General features: G+C 45.5%; 1 protein-coding gene across 2 annotated transcripts in view; it reads right to left on the reverse strand.

Moving 5' to 3' along the window:
• Positions 1 to 21101, reverse strand: part of uggt2 (UDP-glucose glycoprotein glucosyltransferase 2) — a 608113-nt gene that overhangs the window by 210959 nt on the left and 376053 nt on the right. For both annotated transcript variants that reach the window (XM_078221650.1, XM_078221652.1), the window contains one exon: positions 754 to 960. In XM_078221650.1, coding sequence (XP_078077776.1) covers positions 754 to 960 — 207 coding nt within the window. The remainder of the gene's footprint in view (positions 1 to 753; positions 961 to 21101) is intronic.

Raw genomic sequence — 21101 nt, forward strand, 5'->3', positions numbered from 1 at the left:
TCATCCAGATACTTTTTAAAGGATGTGAGGCAACCCACCTCTACCACCCTCCCAGGCAGCGCATTCCAGACCGTCACCATCCTTTGGGTAAAAATGTTTTTCGTCACATCCCCCCTAAACCTCCTGCCCCTCACCCTTGAACCTGTGTCCGCTCCTGATTGTGGGAGTGAGACATGTGAAAATTAACACTTGCAAACCTTGTCTTTGTACTTGCTTCAGACCTGTTACATCTCTAACTTTTGTTACATCTCTAACAAAGCATTAACTCTGTTTCCCTCTTCACAGATCCCAGAATTCTCTGGTCTCGTACATACCACTACCACTACCAGCGAAATGGTAAATTTGGCACTCAGCTGGAGAATCCGAGCTGCAGGTGAGGTCCGAGAATTCTGGCCACTGTTTTACCTGCTGTGCATTACCAGCATAATCTATGTATTATTCTATAATATAATTGCAGCAACAAACTGGTGGTGAGACTAACAAGGATATTCAGACACAGTGAGCATTCCTCACTGTCATATTGCATTAAGGTTGCAACTGGAATAATTTACCATATATGTGAGTAAAGAAAGGTTTACTTTTTTCAAAGTGGCATTGTCTCTGAGTACTGGTGTGCCTTTTATGTTGTAGAATTTGACATTACAATAAAGAATAAAATAGCAAATATTCTTGGACAGTTGCAATTATAGAAACATTTATATATACATATAGTCAATATGTTTACAATTATTATAAAAAACTAAAATTACTAACTTTAACAACAAATTCCAGAACTTTTGCTCCTGATGCAAGTGCTTCTGCAGTTTCTTCATTGATCAGCTTGGTAATGAAGTTTCTTGCAATATTTCCATTCTGTGTCAGAAGTACAGCCCAAATAGCTTTTGCAATAGTAGTATTATCTTCTGTTACTTCAGCCTCAGGATTATGTATGATTCCTATTCGAATATTACTGCTTACTTTCTGAAACAAAAAATGCAATTACTGTTAACATTTTCATTAAGACCCTGAAATGCATATTATATTGCAAATAACATGGCATAACATAATATGACAAAAAAATTCTACATCTACTTCTTATTCATACCAACATCTTTTAAAACAATAATTAACAGATCACTATATGATTTATTGGAACCAGAAATGTGGTATAAAAAAATTATTTTATGAAACCTCCAACTCCTGTAATTGTCCAACTAATTAATATTTTTAGTCATTGTTCATGTTCTAAACTGGTACTTTTGTGTAATGAGATTGGTAAGATACTTGAGAGTGACTTGACACCAGCACACGGGAATCAAAAATGGATTTATGGATCTGATTTCCCAATTATAGAACATAGAACATAACAGCGCAGAACAGGCCCTTCGGCCCACGATGTTGCACCGACCAGTTAAAAAAAAAAACTGTGACCCTCCAACCTAAACCAATTTCTTTTCGTCCATGAACCTATCTACGGATCTCTTAAACGCCCCCAAACTAGGCGCATTTACTACTGATGCTGGCAGGGCATTCCAATCCCTCACCACCCTCTGGGTAAAGAACCTACCCCTGACATCGGTTCTATAACTACCCCCCCTCAATTTAAAGCCATGCCCCCTCGTGCTGGATTTCTCCATCAGAGGAAAAAGGCTATCACTATCCACCCTATCTAAACCTCTAATCATCTTATATGTTTCAATAAGATCCCCTCTTAGCCGCCGCCTTTCCAGCGAAAACAATCCCAAATCCCTCAGCCTCTCCTCATAGGATCTCCCCTCCATACCAGGCAACATCCTGGTAAACCTCCTCTGCACCCTCTCCAAAGCCTCCACATCCTTCCTGTAATGTGGGGACCAGAACTGCACACAGTACTCCAAGTGCAGCCGCACCAGAGTTGTGTACAGTTGCAACATAACGCTACGACTCCTAAATTCAATCCCCCTACCAATAAACGCCAAGACACCATATGCCTTCTTAACAACCTTATCTACTTGATTCCCAACTTTCAGGGATCTATGCACACATACACCTAGATCCCTCTGCTCCTCCACACTATTCAAAGTCCTCCCGTTAGCCCTATACTCAACACATCTGTTATTCCTACCAAAGTGAATTACCTCACACTTCTCCGCATTAAACTCCATCCGCCACCTCTCGGCCCAACTTTGCAACCTGTCTAAGTCTTCCTGCAAACTACGACACCCTTCCTCACTGTCTACCACACCACCGACTTTGGTGTCATCAGCAAATTTGCTAATCCACCCAACTATACCCTCATCCAGATCATTAATAAATATTACAAACAGCAGTGGCCCCAAAACAGATCCCTGAGGTACACCACTTGTAACCGCACTCCATGATGAATATTTACTATCAACCACCACCCTCTGTTTCCTATCCGCTAGCCAATTCCTGATCCAATTTCCTAGATCACCCCCAATCCCATACATCTGCATTTTCTGCAGAAGCCTACCATGGTGAACCTTATCAAACGCCTTACTAAAATCCATATATACCACGTCCACTGCCTTGCCCCCATCCACCTCATTGGCAAGGAGCTCAGCAGAGTCCTGGGGGGTGATCTTACTGTCTCATCATGTCAGTCAATCATTGTGAGATGGGGCGAGAAGCGAAAGAAACGGGTTTGCGCCTGGTTTCTTGCCTCACGATGATATCGGCCCTGATCTGTCGGCGTAATCAGCCTTGTGCCTGGGAAGGAAGCAAGGCAGATTTAAATAATTATGTTGTGATTTAAATGTAATTAGTGGGTCCCAGAGGCAATTGTCTGGGTTCACTTGCCTTAATGACCTTGCTGGTGCAGGTCCCACCAACAGGGACCTGATGGAATGGCCTCGCTGGTGGGACCGGAGGCCACTGAAGTCCCCCAGGTGGTCGGGGGGCAGTGCCCTTTGTGCAGTGCCAGCCTGGCACCCTGGCACTGCAGAACCTGGGACCACGCCCCACCTCCAGGGCATTGCCGCCGATGGTGATGCCCCTGACCCCCACCCAGATGTGGGCCCAAGCGCCAGTTTGCATGAAGAAAACAGGTAGGAATCAGATTTGTTTTGCATCAGGGCAGCATCATAGTGCCCCGCATTGCAAGTCACCATCACTCTCCTGCCTGCACTAGAAATTTGCTTACACGACCAACCCAGGCCCATCACCTGGTGTAATGTTAAAGGGACCCATGGTGCAGGGCTGTGGACAGGGGTTGGAGGAGGGACTGGGGTTTGCTGCTGGTACACCGCACACTCCTTGATTGAAGAACCTTGTGGTGATGCAAGCCTCCCTCATTAGTCTGCCCTAATGAACCCTTGTTGCCGCCTGTCCTCCATTCCCCAGATCCTCTTTGGTGTCCTCCTCCTTCTTGTCAACCTTCACATCTTCCTGGGTCCCGTCCTTCCCAGGGGTGTTCACCTGGTCACTGTCCTCCTACTCCAGGAAGTCTCTCCGCTGCTGCACCAGATTGTGGAACACAAAGCAGACCACGATGATGCGGGAGGGCCCCACCAGAACGGTCCAGGCAGTGGAACCGCATCTTGACAAGCCTGATGGTCGATGATGGACCGGGTGGCAGAGTGGACCTCATTGCACTGAGACTCTGCCTCGGTCTCTGGATTCCATACTGGCATCATTTGCCAGGTACTTAACAGGTAGCCCTTGACCCCCCAGGACCCTTCCCAGGAGCCTGGATTGGTTCTTGAAGAGGTCGGGGATGTCAGAGCTGTACAAAATGAAATTGTTGTGCATGCTCCCTAGGTGGTGTGCACACACGTGCATGAGGTTTACTCCGTGGTTACAGACCAGCTGACAATTCAGGGAGTGGAACCCCTTCCTGTTCACAAACCACAGTGCCCGACATGTTAGGGACCGCAGGGTGATGTGCATACAAACAATTGCACTCTGCTCATTCGGCATCCCAGCAATAACGGAAAAGCGTGCGGCCTGGGCTTTCTGCTGGGCCTGGCCAATGTCGAAATGAACGCATTGGCCTGCCTGGGCAAACAGAGCATCCATCACCTCACAGACATACTTGTGGACCAAGGACTGCGAAATCCCAGAGGTCCCAGCATAAAGGTTAACTGCCATGACCTTCACCGCCACCAAGAGCGGGTGTCATCCTGTGCCACAAGAGGCCAAGTCCATGAGGACCTGACACAGGTGCCACACTGCCTCCTTTCTGAGCCAGAGCCTGCAGCAGCACATGAGCTGACAGTAAAGAGTAAACACAGTAAGAAGTTTAACAACACCAGGTTAAAGTCCAACAGGTTTATTTGGTAGCAAAAGCCACACAAGCTTTCGGAGCTCTAAGCCCCTTCTTCAGGTGAGTGGGAATTCTGTTCACAAACAGAGCTTATAAAGACACAGACTCAATTTACATGAATAATGGTTGGAATGCGAATACTTACAACTAATCAAGTCTTTAAGAAACAAAACAATGTGAGTGGAGAGAGCATCAAGACAGGCTAAAAAGATGTGTATTGTCTCCAGACAAGACAGCCAGTGAAACTCTGCAGGTCCACGCAACTGTGGGAGTTACAAATAGTGTGACATGAACCCAATATCCCGGTTGAGGCCGTCCTCGTGTGTGCGGAACTTGGCTATCAGTTTCTGCTCAGCGACTCTGCGCTGTCGTGTGTCGCGAAGGCCGCCTTGGAGAACGCTTACCCGAATATCAGAGGCCGAATGACCGTGACCACTGAAGTGCTCCCCAACAGGAAGAGAACAGTCTTGCCTGGTGATTGTCGAGCGGTGTTCATTCATCCGTTGTCGCAGCGTCTGCATAGTTTCCCCAATGTACCATGCCTCGGGACATCCTTTCTTGCAGCGTATCAGGTAGACAACGTTGGCCGAATTGCAAGAGTATGTACCGTGTACCTGGTGGATGGTGTTCTCACGTGAGATGATGGCATCCATGTTGATGATCCGGCACGTCTTGCAGAGGTTGCTGTGGCAGGGTTGTGTGGTGTCATGGTCACTGTTCTCCTGAAGGCTGGGTAGTTTGCTGCGGACAATGGTCTGTTTGAGGTTGTGTGGTTGTTTGAAGGCAAGAAGTGGTTCTCACGTGAGATGATGGCATCTGTGTCGATGATCCAGCACGTCTTGCAGAGGTCCTCCAACCTCCTCAGAAGACAAACACGGGACACAGTGGACAGAGTACCCTTCGTTGTCCAGTACTTCCCCGGAGCGGAGAAGCTACGGCATCTCCTCCGGAGCCTTCAACATTGTCATTGATGAAGACGAACATCTCGCCAAGGCCATCCCCACACCCCCACTTCTTGCCTTCAAACAACCGCACAACCTCAAACAGACCATTGTCCGCAGCAAACTACCCAGCCTTCAGGGGAACAGTGACCATGACACCACACAACCCTGCCACAGCAACCTCTGAAAGACGTGCCAGATCATCGACACAGATGCCATCATCTCACATGAGAACACCATCCACCAGGTACACGGTACATACTCTTGCAATTCGGCCAACGTTGTCTACCTGATACGCTGCAAGAAAGGATGTCCCGAGGCATGGTACATTGGGGAAACTATGCAGACGCTGCGACAACGGATGAATGAACACCGCTCGACAATCACCAGGCAAGACTGTTCTCTTCCTGTTGGGGAGCACTTCAGCGGTCACGGGCATTCGGCCTCTGATATTCGGGTAAGCGTTCTCCAAGGCGGCCTTCGCGACACACGACAGCGCAGAGTCGCTGAGCAGAAACTGATAGCCAAGTTCCGCACACACGAGGACGGCCTCAACCGGGATATTGGGTTCATGTCACACTATTTGTAACTCCCACAGTTGCGTGGACCTGCAGAGTTTCACTGGCTGTCTTGTCTGGAGACAATACACATCTTTTTAGCCTGTCTTGATGCTCTCTCCACTCACATTGTTTTGTTTCTTGATTAGTTGTAAGTATTCGCATTCCAACCATTATTCATGTAAATTGAGTCTGTGTCTTTATAAGCTCTGTTTGTGAACAGAATTCCCACTCACCTGAAGAAGGGGCTTAGAGCTCCGAAAGCTTGTGTGGCTTTTGCTACCAAATAAACCTGTTGGACTTTAACCTGGTGTTGTTAAACTTCTTACTGTGTTTACCCCAGTCCAACGCCGGCATCTCCACATCAGTAAAGAGTAAGTCAGTAAGGAGTAAGTCAGTAAGGAGAGAACATCTAAGACACTTAATCATATTTCATGAATAGAGTTTATTCACTACCCAGGCAAGATGCATGGAGTCATGTGTTAATCTGATTTGGCAGTGACCTTTAAGGGAACCCATGAGAACATTCATTTAAACTCTGGGCTGGCATCTGAGGTCATCAGGCAACATGGGAAGTGAGGTCAGCCAAGTCAGGAGTTAGCTTCCAAATTCTACGGACTAATAAAATGTCATTATGCAAGAGAGTAGGATGCAGTTGGCTAAGATACAGGTATTATTGTTGATTTGTGTATATTGAAAATGATTGATTTTAAGCTAATGAAAGGTGTGAGTTATTGATAAGAAAACCTGTAATTGATCCATTTTGAATTGTATATATCAGATTTCATTGGAGAGGTCTGGCAGTTCTATCTTAGAGCTACATTTGCAAGATGGATCTACATCTTGGCAAGATGGATTTGAAACTGGCTTATTCATAGGACACAAAGGTAGAAGACTATTTGAGTGACTGGAGGCCGGTGTCAAGTGGTGTACCACAAGGTTCAGTGCTGGGTCCCTTGTTGTTTGTTATATACATAAATAATATCGATGATTATGTGTGGGGGTTTGGGGGGGGGGCGGGGGAATGATAAGCATAGACATAGAAACATAGAAGACAGGAGTAAGAGGAGGCCATTTTGACCTTCGAGCCTGCTCTGCCACTCATCATGATCATGAGTGATCATTCAGCTCAATAGCCTAATCCTGCTTTTTCCCCCATAACCTTTGATCCCATTCGCCCAACTGCTATATCCAGCCGCCTCTTGAATGCATTCAATGTTTTGGTATCAACTACTTCCTGTGGTAATGAATTCCATAGGCTCACCACGCTTTGGGAGAAGAAATGTCTCCTCACCTCCGTCCTAAATGGTCTCACCCTGAATCCTCAGACTGTGACTCCGAGTTCTGGACTCCCCCACCGTTGGGAATATCCTCCCTGCATCTACCCTGTCTAGTCCTGTTAGAATTTTATAAGTCTCTATGAGATCCCCCCTCATTTATCTGAACTCCAGAGAAAACAATCCTAACCCAGTCAGTCTCTCGTCATACATCTCTGGAATCAGCCTGGTAAACCTTCGCGGCACTCTCGAGAGAGCAAGATCATCCTTCCTCAGAAAAGGAGACCAAAACTGCATACGATATTCTAGGTGTGGCCTTACCAAGGCCCTGTATAATTGCAACAACACATCCCTGCTCCTGTATTCGAAACCTCTCGCAATGAAGGCAAACATACCATTTGCCTTCTTTACCGCCTGCTGCACCTGCACGCTTATCTTCAGTGACTGGTGCACAAGAACACCCAGGTTCCGCTGCACACTCCCCTCTCGCAATTTACAGCCATTCAGGGAGTAAGCTGCCTTCTTGTTTTTGCTTCCAAAGTTTTATCCAAATTATACTGCATCAGCCATTGATTTGCCCACTCACCCAACCTGTCCAGATCATTCTGAAGGATCTCTGCATCCCTGTCACAGTTCACCCTCTCATCCAATTTGGTATCATCTGCAAACTTTGAGATGTTACATTTTGTTCCCTCATCCAAATCATTTATATTGTGAATAGCTGGGGTCCCAGCACTGATCCCTGTGGCACCCCACTAGTTACTGCCTGCCAATTTGAAAAGCACCCATTAATTCCTACTCTTTGTTACCTTTCTGCCAACCAGTTTTCTGTCCATCTCAATACACCTCCCCCAATCCCATGCGCTTTAATCTTGCACGATAATCTCTTGTGTGGGACTTTGTCAAACGCTTTCTGAAAGTCCAAATATACCACATCAACTGCTCCCCCTTGTCAACTCTACTAGTTACATCTTCAAGCATGATTTCCACTTCTTAAATCCATGCTGACTCTGTCTGATCCTGCCACTACTTTCTAAATGCTCTGATATAAAGTCCTTGATAATGGGTTTGAGAATTTTCTTCACTGCCGATGTTAAACTTACTGGTCTATAATTCCCTGTTTTCTCTCTACCTCCCTTTTTGAATATTGGAGTGACATTGGCTACCCTCCAATCTGCAGGGACTGTTCCAGAGTCGATAGAATCCTGGAAGCTGACTACCAATCCATCCACTATTTCTACAGCCACTTCCTTAAGTACTCTGGGATGTAGATTATCAGGCCCTGGAGATTTATCCACCTTCAATGCCATCAATTTTCCCAGCACCATTTCTCTACTAATATTGATCTCCATCAGTTCTTCCCTCTCACTAAAGCTTGCATTCTCCAACATTTCTGGCATCTGATTTGTGTCCTCTTTTGTGAAGACGGATCAAGGAAAACCCCAAGGCTTTTTACTCTTATGTGAGGAATAAAAGAATGACCAGGGTGAGGTTAGGGCCGGTCAAGGACAGTGGTGGGAACTTGTGTATGGAATCAGTAGAGATAGGCGAGGTGATGAATGAATACTTTTCTTCAGTGTTCACCAAGGAGAGGGGCCATGTTTTTCAGGAAGAGAAGGTGTTACAGACTAATAGGCTGGAGGAAATAGATGTTCGGAGGGAGGATGTACTGGCAGTTTTGAATAAACTGAAGGTCGATAAGTCCCCTGGGCCTGATGAAATGTATCCTAGGATTCTTTGGGAGGCGAGGGATGAGATTGCAGAGCCTTTGGCTTTGATCTTTGGGTCCTCGCTGTCCACGGGGATGGTGCCAGAGGACTGGAGAGTGGCAAATGTTGTTCCTCTGTTTAAGAAAGGGAATAGAAATGACCCTGGTAATTATAGACCGATTAGTCTGACTTCGGTGGTTGGTAAATTGATGGAAAAGGTCCTTAGGGATGGGATTTACGACCATTTAGAAAGATGCGGATTAATCCGGGATAGTCAGCACGGATTTGTGAAGGGCAAATCGTGCCTCACAAATTTGATAGAATTTTTTGAGGAGGTAACTAGGTGTGTTGATGAAGGTAGGGCGGTTGATGTCATATACATGGATTTTAGTAAGGCGTTTGATAAGGTCCCCCATGGTCGGCTTATGATGAAAGTAAGGAGGTGTGGGGTAGAGGGAAAGTTGGCCGATTGGATAGGTAACTGGCTGTCTGATCGAAGACAGAGGGTGGTGGTGGATGGAAAATTTTCGGACTGGAGGCAGGTTGCTAGCGGAGTGCCGCAGGGATCGGTGCTTGGTCCTCTGCTCTTTGTGATTTTTATTAATGACTTAGAGGAGGGGGCTGAAGGGTGGATCAGTAAATTTGCTGATGACACCAAGATTGGTGGAGTAGTGGATGAGGTGGAGGGGTGTTGTAGGCTGCATAGAGACATAGATAGGATGCAAAGCTGGGCTGAAAAATGGCAAATGGAGTTTAACCCTGATAAATGTGAGGTGATTCATTTTGGTAGGACTAATTTAAATGTGGATTACAGGGTCAAAGGTAGGGTTCTGAAGACTGTGGAGGAACAGAGAGATCTTGGGGTCCATATCCACAGGTCTCTAAAGGTTGCCACTCAAGTGGATAGAGCTGTGAAGAAGGCATATAGTGTGTTAGCTTTTATTAACAGGGGGTTGGAGTTTAAGAGCCGTGGGGTTATGCTGCAACTGTACAGGACCTTGGTGAGACCACATTTGGAATATTGCGTGCAGTTCTGGTCACCTCACTATAAGAAGGATGTGGAAGCGCTGGAAAGAGTGCAGAGGAGATTTACCAGGATGCTGCCTGGTTTGGAGTGTCGGTCTTATGAGGAAAGGTTGAGGGAGCTGGGGCTGTTCTCTCTGGAGCGGAGGAGATTGAGGGGAGACTTAATAGAGGTTTATAAAATGATGAAGGGGATAGATCGAGTGAACGTTCAAAGACTATTTCCTCGGGTGGATGGAGCTATTACGAGGGGGCATAACTATAGGGTTCATGGTGGGAGATATAGGAAGGATATCAGAGGTAGGTTCTTCACGCAGAGAGTGGTTGGGGTGTGGAATGGACTGCCTGCAGTGATAGTGGAGTCAGATACTTTAGGAACATTTAAGCGGTTATTGGATAGGCACATGGAGCACACCAGGATGGTAGGGAGTGGGATAGCTTGATCTTGGTTTCAGATGAAGGTCGGCACAACATCGTGGGCCGAAGGGCCTGTTCTGTGCTGTACTGTTCTATGTTCTATGACAGAACTAAAATATGTATTCAGTTGCTCGGCCATTTCTTTGTTCCCTATTACACATTCCTCCGTTTCCGTCTGTAGGGGACCTACATTTCTCTTCACCAACCTCTTTCTCTTCACATATCTATAGAAACTCTTAGTGTCAGTCTTAATGTCAGTTACTTTCGTACTGTATTTTCCCCTTCTTAAATCAATCCTTTGGCCTTTCTTTGCTGAATTCTAAACTGCTCCCAATCCTCAGACCTATTATTTTTCTTGGCCAATCAGTACGCTTTTTCCTTCAATGGGATACTCTCTCTAATTTCCTTGGTGAGCCATGGATTGGCTCTTTCCCATTTTGCTTTTGTGTCAGACAAGAATAAACAGTTGCTGCAGTTCCCCCATGCGTTCCTTGAGTGTTTGCCATTGCTTATCCACTGTCTTCCCTTTAAGTAACTTTCCCCAGTCTATCAAGGCCAATTCACACTTCATAGTTTCCTTTATTAAGCATGTTTGCAAAATACACCAAGATTGATAGGGTGGTTAATAGTGAAGAAGGTCATAGATTACAGGAAGATATAGATGGTTTGGTCAGATGGGTAGAGCAGAGCACTTGCTTTTATCAGTCATGGCATAGAGTTTAAGAGCAAGGAGGTAATGTTGGAGCTGCATAGAATATTGGTTAGGCCACAATTGGAGTACTGTGTGCAGTTCTGGTCACCTCACTATAGGAAGGATGTGATTGCACTACAGGGGGTAGAGAGTAAGTTCACCAGAATGTGCCCCAGGAGGAAGCATTTGAGCTATCAGGTGGGACTATCGTTTGGACTATTTTCTTTAGATCAGTGAGGGCTGAAGAGGTATTGATTGAGGTGAATAAGATTGCGAGGCACATAGACAGGCTGATAGGAAGTAACTGTTCCCCTTGGTTCAGGGATCAATCATGAGAGGCATAGTTTTAGGGTGAAGGGCAAGAGATTCAGAGGGCATTTGAGAAAAAATGTTTTCACTCAGAGCGTTGAGAGAATCTGGAATGCAGTGCCTGAGAAGGTAGTGGAGGTCAGAAACCTTATAACCTTTAAAAGGTATTTGGATGAGCACCTGAAATCTCATAACATTCAAGGATATGGGGTAAGTGCAGGAAAATGGGATTAGCGCGACTTTAGTGTAGTGTGGGTGCAGACTTGATGGGCTGAAGGGTTTTTTCTGCGCTGGATGACTCTATGACACCATGACATGTGCAAACCACATCTTCTACTTGTTAAAGCCCACAACCTCTAATGTTGTTAGAACATTACAAGTAAAAACATTGGTGATGCGTCAGGATTTTGTTTCATCAAGAACATTGAGAAAAAAAAAATTTGGGTCCTCACACTTCAAAAATTAAAAGTTTTGGAGAAGCAACAAAAGATTCAAGTATCACTGCAGGAAGATCAAGGAGGAAAAAAACTGTTTGCATGGTTTTAAGAAAGGGTATCCTGCCTCCATCCCACCCCCAATCAGAAGGATAAGATTCCTTCTTATCTGGTATATTTGAAAAAAAGGGATGCTTTGCTGTACAACTGGAGTCATTTGAAAAATAAATAAGGTCAACGGTCACCAGGGTGTGTACTGAGCAGTCGCGAGTTGATAGTGCCGACAAGAGAAATGGTGGGTCCATTAGGATCTGTGTGTCCTTTCACTGAAGAAAGTGAATCACGGAGCTCCTATGTAGAGCATTTCCAACACTTTGTACAAGTGAATAAAATTGAAAATGAGATCATACCAGCATTTCTCAGTACAATAAATAAAACCTTCAGTTTACTCTGGAACTGGGTTCATTCAGCAAAGCCATGAAACAAACCGTAACGATGACTTGACAAAATCCTTGAAGGGGATTATTCTTAAAAGTCACTGATCATCATGGAAAGTTTCAGGTTCCACCAAATGAATCAATTGGAGGACGAAAACATTGCTCAATTTGTGGCAACCTAAAAAGGCTGGTACACAAAGAACAAAGAAAATTACAGCACAGGAACAGGCCCTTCGGCCCTCCAAGCCTGCACTGACCATGCTGCCCGACTTAACTAAAACCCCCTACCCTTCCGGGGACCATATCCCTCTATTCCCATCTTATTCATGTATTTGTCAAGATGCCCCTTAAAAGCCACTACCGTATCCGCTTCCACTACCTCCCCGGCAGCAAGTTCCAGGCACCCACCACCCTCTGTGTAAAAAATCTGCCTCATACATCTCCTTTAAACCTTGCCCCTCGCACCTTAAACCTGTGCCCCCTAGTAATTGACTCTTCCATCCTGGGAAAAAGCTTCTGACTATCCACTCTGTCTATGCCTCTCATAATCTTGCAGACTTCTATCAGGTCGTCCCTCAACCTCCTAAAGCCGTCCCTCAACCTTCCAGTGAGAACAAACCAAGTTTCTCCAACCTCTCTTCATAGCTAATGCCCTCCATACCAGGCAACATCTTGGTAAATCATTTCTGTAACCCTCTCCAAAGCCTCCACATCTTTCTGGTAGTGTGGCGACCAGAATTGAACACGATATTCCAAGTGCGGCCTAACGAAGGTTCTAGAAAGCTGCAACATGACTTGCCAATTTTTAAACTCAATGCCCCGGCCAATGAAGGCAAGCATGCTGTATGCCTTCTTGACTACCTTCTCCACTTGTGTTGCCACTTTCAGTGACCTGTGTACCTGCACACCCATATCCACCTTGCCAGCTCATCTCTGATCCCACGCGACTTCACCTTCTGCACCAGTCTGCCACGAGGGACCTGGTCAAAGGCCTTACTGAAGTCCATGTAGACAACATCCACTGCCCTACCCTCATCAATCATCTTCATTACTTCCTCGAAAAACTCGATCAAGCTAGTGAGACACGACTTCCCTTTCACAAAACTACGTTGCCTCTCATTAATACGTCCAATAAATTCCAAGTGGGAATAAATTCTGTCTCGAAGAATCCTCTCCAATAATTTTCCTACATTGAATTTTGTGAGCCATAACAAGACACTCTTCGAGATCGACTGGTTTGTGGTTTCCAAAATGAAGCTATCCAAAGAAGAGTGCAGACTGAACATGATTTAACTTTAAATACAGCAAAATAAATTGCAGTGTCAATGGAATTGACTGCTAGGAATGAAGGGATGAAGATCCACAAGTTGGGAACTGCCCATAAGAAGTCAAAACAGTAACAAGCATGTCACAGATGTACCAAAATGGGCCATCCAGCCAGCAAATGCTGCAGCAAGAAGAGTCAATTAAATAATTGTGGCACAATTGGTCACATTGCAAATGCTTGTTGGGCCAGACCAGCTTTCCCTGAGAAACATATTCAGAAGAAGAATCTGGATACAGAACATAGAACATAGAACAGTACAGCACAGAACAGGCCCTTCGGCCCACGATGTTGTGCTGAGCTTTATCTGAAACCAAGATCAAGCTATCCCACTCCCTATCATCCTGGTGTGCTCCATGTGCCTATCCAATAATCACTTAAATGTTCCTAAAGTGTCTGACTCCACTATCACTGCAGGCAGTCCATTCCACACCCCAACCACTCTCTGCGTAAAGAACCTACCTCGGACATCCTTCCTATATCTCCCACCATGAACCCTATAGTTATGCCCCCTTGTAATAGCTCCATCCACCCGAGGAAATAGTCTTTGAACGTTCACTCTATCTATCCCCTTCATTTTATAAACCTCTATTAAGTCGCCCCTCAACCCTCTCCGCTCCAGAGAGAACAGCCCTAGCTCCCTCAACCGTTCCTCATTAGACCTACCCTCCAAACCAGGCAGCATCCTGGTAAATCTCCTCTGCACTCTTTCCAGCGCTTCCACATCCTTCTTATAGCGAGGTGACCAGAACTGCATACAATATTCCAAATGTGGTCTCACCAAGGTCCTGTACAGTTGCAGCATAACCCCACGGCTCTTAAACTCCAACCCCCTGTTAATAAAAGCTAACACACTATAGGCCTTCTTCACAGCTCTATCCATTTGAGTGGCAACCTTCAGCGATCTGTGGATATGGACCCCAAGATCTCTCTGTTCCTCCACAGTCTTCAGAAGCCTACCTTTGACCCTGTAATCCACATTTAAATTAGTCCTACCAAAATGAATCACCTCACATTTATCAGGGTTAAACTCCATCTGCCATTTTTCAGCCCAGCTTTGCATCCTATCTATGTCCCTTTGCAGCCTACAACAGCCCTCCACCTCATCCACTACTCCACCAATCTTGGTGTCATCAGCAAATTTACTGATCCACCCTTCAGCCCCCTCCTCTAAGTCATTAATAAAAATCACAAATAGCAGAGGACCAAGCACTGATCCCTGTGGCACTCCGCTAGCAACCTGCCTTCATTCCAAAAATTTTCCATCCACCACCACCCTCTGTCTTCGATCAGATAGCCAGTTACCTATCCAATCGGCCAACTTTCCCTCCATCCCACACCTCCTTACTTTCATCATAAGCCGACCATGGGGGACCTTATCAAACGCCTTACTAAAATCCATGCATATGACATCAACTGCCCTACCTTCATCAACACACTTAGTTACCTCCTCAAAAAATTCTATCAAATTTGTGAGGCACGACTTGCCCTTCACGAATCCGTGCTGACTATCCCGGATTAATCTGCATCTTTCTAAATGGTCATAAATCCCATCCCCAAGGACCTTTTCCATCAACTTACCAACCACCGAAGTAAGACTAACCGGCCTATAATTACCAGGGTCATTTCTATTCCCTTTCTTAAACAGAGGAACAACATTCGCCACTCTCCAGTCCTCTGGCACCATCCCAGTGGACAGTGAGGACCCAAAGATCAAAGCCAAAGGCTCTGCAATCTCATCCCTTGCCTCCCAAAGAATCCTAGGAAATATTTCATCAGGCCCAGGGGACTTATTGATCTTCAGTTTATTCAAAACTGCTAGTACATCCTCCCTCCGAACATCTACTTCCTCCAGCCTATTAGCCTGTAACAACTTCTTTTCCTCAAAAACACGGCCCCTCTCCTTGGTGAACACTGAAGAAAAGTATTCATTCATCACCTCTCCTACCTCGACTGACCCCATACACAAGTTCCCACTACTGTCCTTGACCGGCCCTAACCTCACCCTGGTCATTCTTGTATTCCTCACATAAGAGTAAAAAGCCTTGAGGTTTTCCTTGATCCGACCCGCCAAGGACTTCTCATGCCCCCTCCCAGCTCTCCTAAGCCCCTTTTTCAGCTCATTCCTTGCTAACTTGTAACCCTCAACCTTGTTTCCTCATCCCTACATAAGCTTCCCTCGTCCTTTTTACAAGACATTCCACCTCTTTTGTGAACCATGGTTCCCTCACTCGGCCATTTCCTCCCTGCCTGACAGGGACATACCTATCAAGGACACACAGTATTTGTTCCTTGAAAAAGTTCCACTTTTCATTAGTGCCTTTCCCTGACAGTTTCTGTTCCCATCTTATGCCCCCTAATTCTTGCCTAATCGCATCATAATTACCTCTCCCCCAATTATAAACCTTGCCCTGCCGTACGGCCCTATCCCTCTCCATTGCAATAACAAAAGACACTGAATTGTGGTCACTATCTCCAAAGTGCTCTCCCACAACCAAATCTAACACTTGGCCCGGTTTATTTCCCAGTACCAAATCCAATGTGGCCCCACCTCTTGTCGGCCTATCCACATATTGTGTCATATTGTGCCTCCTGCACACACTGCACAAAAACTGCCCCATCCAAACTATTCGACCTACAAAGGTTCCAATCAATATTTGGAAAGTTAAAGTCCCCCATGACAACTACCCTGTGACCCCCACACCTATCCATAATCTGCTTAGCAATTTCTTCCTCCACATCTCTATTACTATTTGGGGGCCTACAGTAAACTCCTAACAACGTGACCGCTCCTTTCCTATTTCTAATGTCAGCCCATATTACCTCAGTGTGCAGATCCCCCTTGAAGTGCCTTTCCGCAGCCGTTAAACTATCCTTGATTAACAATGCCACTCCTTTTACCAGCTTCCCTACACTTACTGAAACATCTATACCCCGGAACGTCCAACAACCATTCCTGTCCTTGTTCTACCCACGTCTCCCTAATGGCCACAACATCGTAGTCCCAAGTATCAATCCACACCCCAAGTTCATCTACCTTGTTCCGGATGCTCCTTGCATTGAAGTAGACACACTTCAACCCACCTTCCTGTCGACTGGTACCCACCCTTGATCTTGATACCTTCCCCAATACCTCACTACCCTCAACACTGACTTCCGGACTACAACTCCTTTTCCCACTCCCCTGACAAATTAGTTTAAACCCCCCTGAAGAGCCGTAGCAAATTTCCCTCCCAGGATATTGGTGCTCCTCTGGTTCAGGTGCACCCCGTCTTGTTTATACAGGTCCCACCTTCCCCAGAATGTGTTCCAAATATCCACGTATCTGAAACCTTCCCTCCTACACCATCCCTGCAACCACATGTTTAACTGCACTCTCTCCCTGTTCCTCAACTCGCTATCACGTGGCACCGGCAACGTACCAGAGATGACCACATGTTTTGTCTTGGCTCTCAGCTTCCAACCCAGCTCCCTAAATTCCTGTTTTTAATCCCCGTCCCTTCTCTTACCTATGTCGTTGGTACCAATGTGTACCACGACTTGTGACTGTTCCCCCTCCCCCTTAAGAATCCAGAAAACACGGTCTGAGACGTCACGGACCCTGGCATCCGGTAGGCAACATACCATCCGTGAGTCTCTTTTGCTGCCACAGAACCTCCTATCTATCCCTCTAACTAACGAGTCCCCAATAACTATTGCTCTCCCGCTCTCCCCCTTACCCTCCCGAGCCACAGGGATGGGATTCTAAGGATAAACACAGAAGAGATTGTCCCATTAAAAGGTTATATCATGGTCATATAGAGATGAGTGGACAAACAGCGGAGCTGCCGCTCCATGTCGTCCATGGAAATTTACCAGTTCTATTTGGAAGATTATGGTTAGGAAAGATAAAGCTTAACTAGTGATGTCAACAGTCTGGTTGATGCCAAAACAGACCGACAGCACCTTCTAGATAAATACACGAGTGCATAAATACACAAAGAGACACTGGGCTCAATGAAGGGAGTTCAAGTGATACTCAAGATAAAGCCGAACAGTCAACCAAAAAGTCTCAAAGCAAGAACGATGAAATATACAATTTGTCTCAAGGTCAAAGTAGAATTAGTATGACTTGTTAACACTGGTATGTTAGACCAAGTTACAGTAGGTGACTGGGCTGCCCCCATCGTATCTTTCATGAAACCAGATGGTTCAGTTCGTATTTATGGCAATTTTAAAGCAATCAGAAATCCAGTGTTGTGTGCTGATCAATATCCGCTTCCTTTAATTGAAGATTTGTTTGCTGAGTTATCAGTTGGGCAGAAATGCAACAGGATTGATCTTTCACAAGCATATTTACAGATAAATGCAGCCATTGAATCACAACCATTGCTACTCAGAGAATCATAGAGGTTTACAGCATGGAAACAGGCCCTTCGGCCCAACTTGTCCATGCCGCCCTTTTTTTTAAAACCCCAAAGCTAATCCCAATTGCCCGCATTTGGCCCATATCCCTCTATACCCATCGTACCCATGTAACTATCTAAATGCTTTTTGAAAGATAAAGTTGTACCCGCCTCTACTACTAGTTCTGGCAGCTTGTTCCAGACACTCATCACCCTGTGTGTGAATAAATTGCCCCTCTGGACACTTTTGTATCTCTCCCCTCTCACCTTAAACCTATGCCCTCTAGTTTTGGACTCCCCTAACTTTGGGAAAAGATGTTGACTATCTAGCTGATCTGTGCCCCTCATTATTTCATGGACCTCTATAAGATCACCCCTCAGCCTCCTATGCTCCAGAGAAAAAAGTCCCAGTCTATCCAGCCTCTCCTTCTAACTCAATGTATCAAGTAGCATCCCAGTCAATCTTTTCTGCACTCTTTCTAGTTTAATAATATCCTTTCTATAATAGGGTGACCAGAATTGCACACAGTATTCCAAGTGTGGCCTTACCAATGTCTTGTACAACTTCAACAAGACATTCCAACTCCTGTATTCAATGTTCTGACCGATGAAACCAAGCATGCCGAATGCCTTCTTCACCACTCTGTCCACCTGTGACTCCACTTTCAAGGAGCTATGAACATGTACCCCAAGATCTCTTTGTTCTGTAACTCTCCCCAACGCCCGACCATTAACTGAGTAAGTCCTGCCCTGGTTCAATCTACCAAAATGCATCACCTCGCATTTGTCTAAATTAAACTCCATCTGCCATTCGTCAGCCCACTGGTCCAATTGATCAAGATCCCGTTGCAATTGGAGATAACTTTCTTCACTATCCACTATGTCACTAATCTTAGTGTCATCTGAAAACTTACTAAGCATGCCTCCTATATTCTCACCCAAATCATTAATATAAATGACAAATAACAGTGGACCCAGCACTGATCCCTGAGGCACACCGCTGGTCACAGGCCTCCAGTTTGAAACTGCTTTTCTCAACAGTAAATATTGATAAGAAATATTCATTTAGGATCTCACCCATCTCTTGTGGATCCGCACATAGATGACCTTGTTGATCCTTAAGAGGCCCTACTCTCTCCCTTGTTACTCTTTTGCCCTTTATGTATTTGTAGAAGATCTTTGCATTTTCCTTTGCCTTATCTGCCAAAACAATCTCGTGTCCCCTTTTTGCCTTCCTGATTTCTTTCTTAACTCTACTCCTACACCCTACTCTCTGCAACCACCCTCTGGCTTCTGTCAAGAAGCCAATTTTGTATCCATTTAGATACCTCACCCTGGATCCTGTGAGATTTAACCTTATGCAACAACCTACCATGCGGTACCTTGTCAAAGGCCTTGCTAAAGTCCATGTAGACAACATCAACTGCACTGCCCTTATCTACCTTCTTGGTTACCCCATCAAAAAACTCAATCAAATTTGTGAGACATGATTTTCCATTCACAAAGCCATGCTGACTGTTCCTAATCAGTACTTGCGTCTCTAAATGACTGTAGATCCTGTCTCTCAAAATACCTTCCAACAATTTTCCCACCACAGGTGTGAGGCTCACTGACCTGTAGTTCCCAGGCTTTTCCCTGCAGCCCTTTTTAAACAAAGGCACAACATTTGCTACTCTCCAATCTTCAGGCACCTCACCCGTGACTATCGATAATTACTTCCAGCACATCCTTCTCTGTAATATGTACACTCCTCAAGACATCACTATTTATTTCCCCAAGTTCCCTAACATGTATGCTTTTCTCAACAGTAAATATTGATGAGAAATATTCATTTAGGATCTCACCCGTCTCTTGTGGATCCGCACATAGATGACCTTGTTGATCCTTAAGAGGCCCTACTCTCTCCCTTGTTACTCTTTTGCCCTTTATGTATTTGTAGAAGATCTTTGCATTCTCCTTTGCCTTATCTGCCAAAACAACCTCGTGTCCCCTTCTGGCCCTTCTGATTTCTTTCTTAAGTCTACTCCTACACCCCCTATACTCTTCAAGGGATTCACTTGATCCCAGCTGCCTATGCATGTCATGTGCCTCTTTCTTCTTTTTGACCAGGGCCTCAATATCCCGAGTCATCCAGGATTCCCTACTTCTGCCAGCCTTGCCCTTCACTCTAAGAGGAATGTATTTACCCTGAACCCTGATTAACACACTTTTGAAAGCGTACCACTTACCAGATGTCCCTTTGCCTTCCCACAGACTTCCCCAATTAACTTTTGAAAGTTCCTGCCTGATACCATCAAAATTGGCCTTGCCCCAATTTAGAATTTTAACTTTTGGGCCAAACCTATCATTCTCCATAGCTATCTTAAAACTAATAGAATTATGGTCACTGGTCCCAAAGTGATCCCTCACTAACACTTCTGTGACCTGCCCTTCCTTATTTCCCAAGAGGAGGTCAAGTTTTGTCCCCTCTCTAGCCCGGGCCATCCACATACTGAATGAGAAATTCCTCCTGAATACACTCAAATTTCTCTCCATCCAACCCTCTAACACTATGGTTGTCCCAGTCAATATTGGGAAAGTTAAAATCTCCGACTATTGTATCCCTCCATTCCCACTCCGTTCGTATGGCTATCTAGATAAGTCTTAAACGTTCCCAGTGTGTCCGCCTCCACCACCTTGCCTGGCAGCGCATTCCAGGCCCCCACCACCCTCTGTGTAAAATATGTCCGTCTGATATCTGTGTTAAACCTCCCCCCCTTCACCTTGAACCTATGACCCCTCGTGAACGTCACCACCGACCTGGGGAAAAGCTTCCCACCGTTCACCCTATCTATGCCTTTCATAATTTTATACACCTCTATTAAGTCTCCCCTCATCCTCCGTCTTTCCAGGGAGAACAACCCCAGTTTACCCAATCTCTCCTCATAACTCAGCCCCTCCATACCAGGCAACATCCTTGTAAACCTCCTCTGTACTCTCTCCAAAGCCTCCATGTCCTTCTGGTAGTGTGGCGACCAGAACTGGACGCAGTATTCCAAATGCGGCCGAACCAACGTTCTATACATCTGCAACATCAGACCCCAACTTTTATACTCTATGCCCCATCCTATAAAGGCAAGCATGCCATATGCCTTCTTCACCACCTGTGACGTCACCTTCAAGGATCTGTGGACTTGCATACCCAGGTCCCTCTGCGTATCTACACCCTTTATGGTTCTGCCATTTATCGTATAGCTCCTCCCTACATTATTTCTGCCAAAATGCATACTTCGCATTTATCAGGATTGAACTCCATCTGCCATTTCTTTGCCCAAATTTCCAGCCTATCTATATCCTTCTGTAGCTTCTGACAAT

Source organism: Mustelus asterias, chromosome 10, assembly GCF_964213995.1.
Source record: "Mustelus asterias chromosome 10, sMusAst1.hap1.1, whole genome shotgun sequence".
NCBI classification, from domain to species: domain Eukaryota; kingdom Metazoa; phylum Chordata; class Chondrichthyes; order Carcharhiniformes; family Triakidae; genus Mustelus; species Mustelus asterias.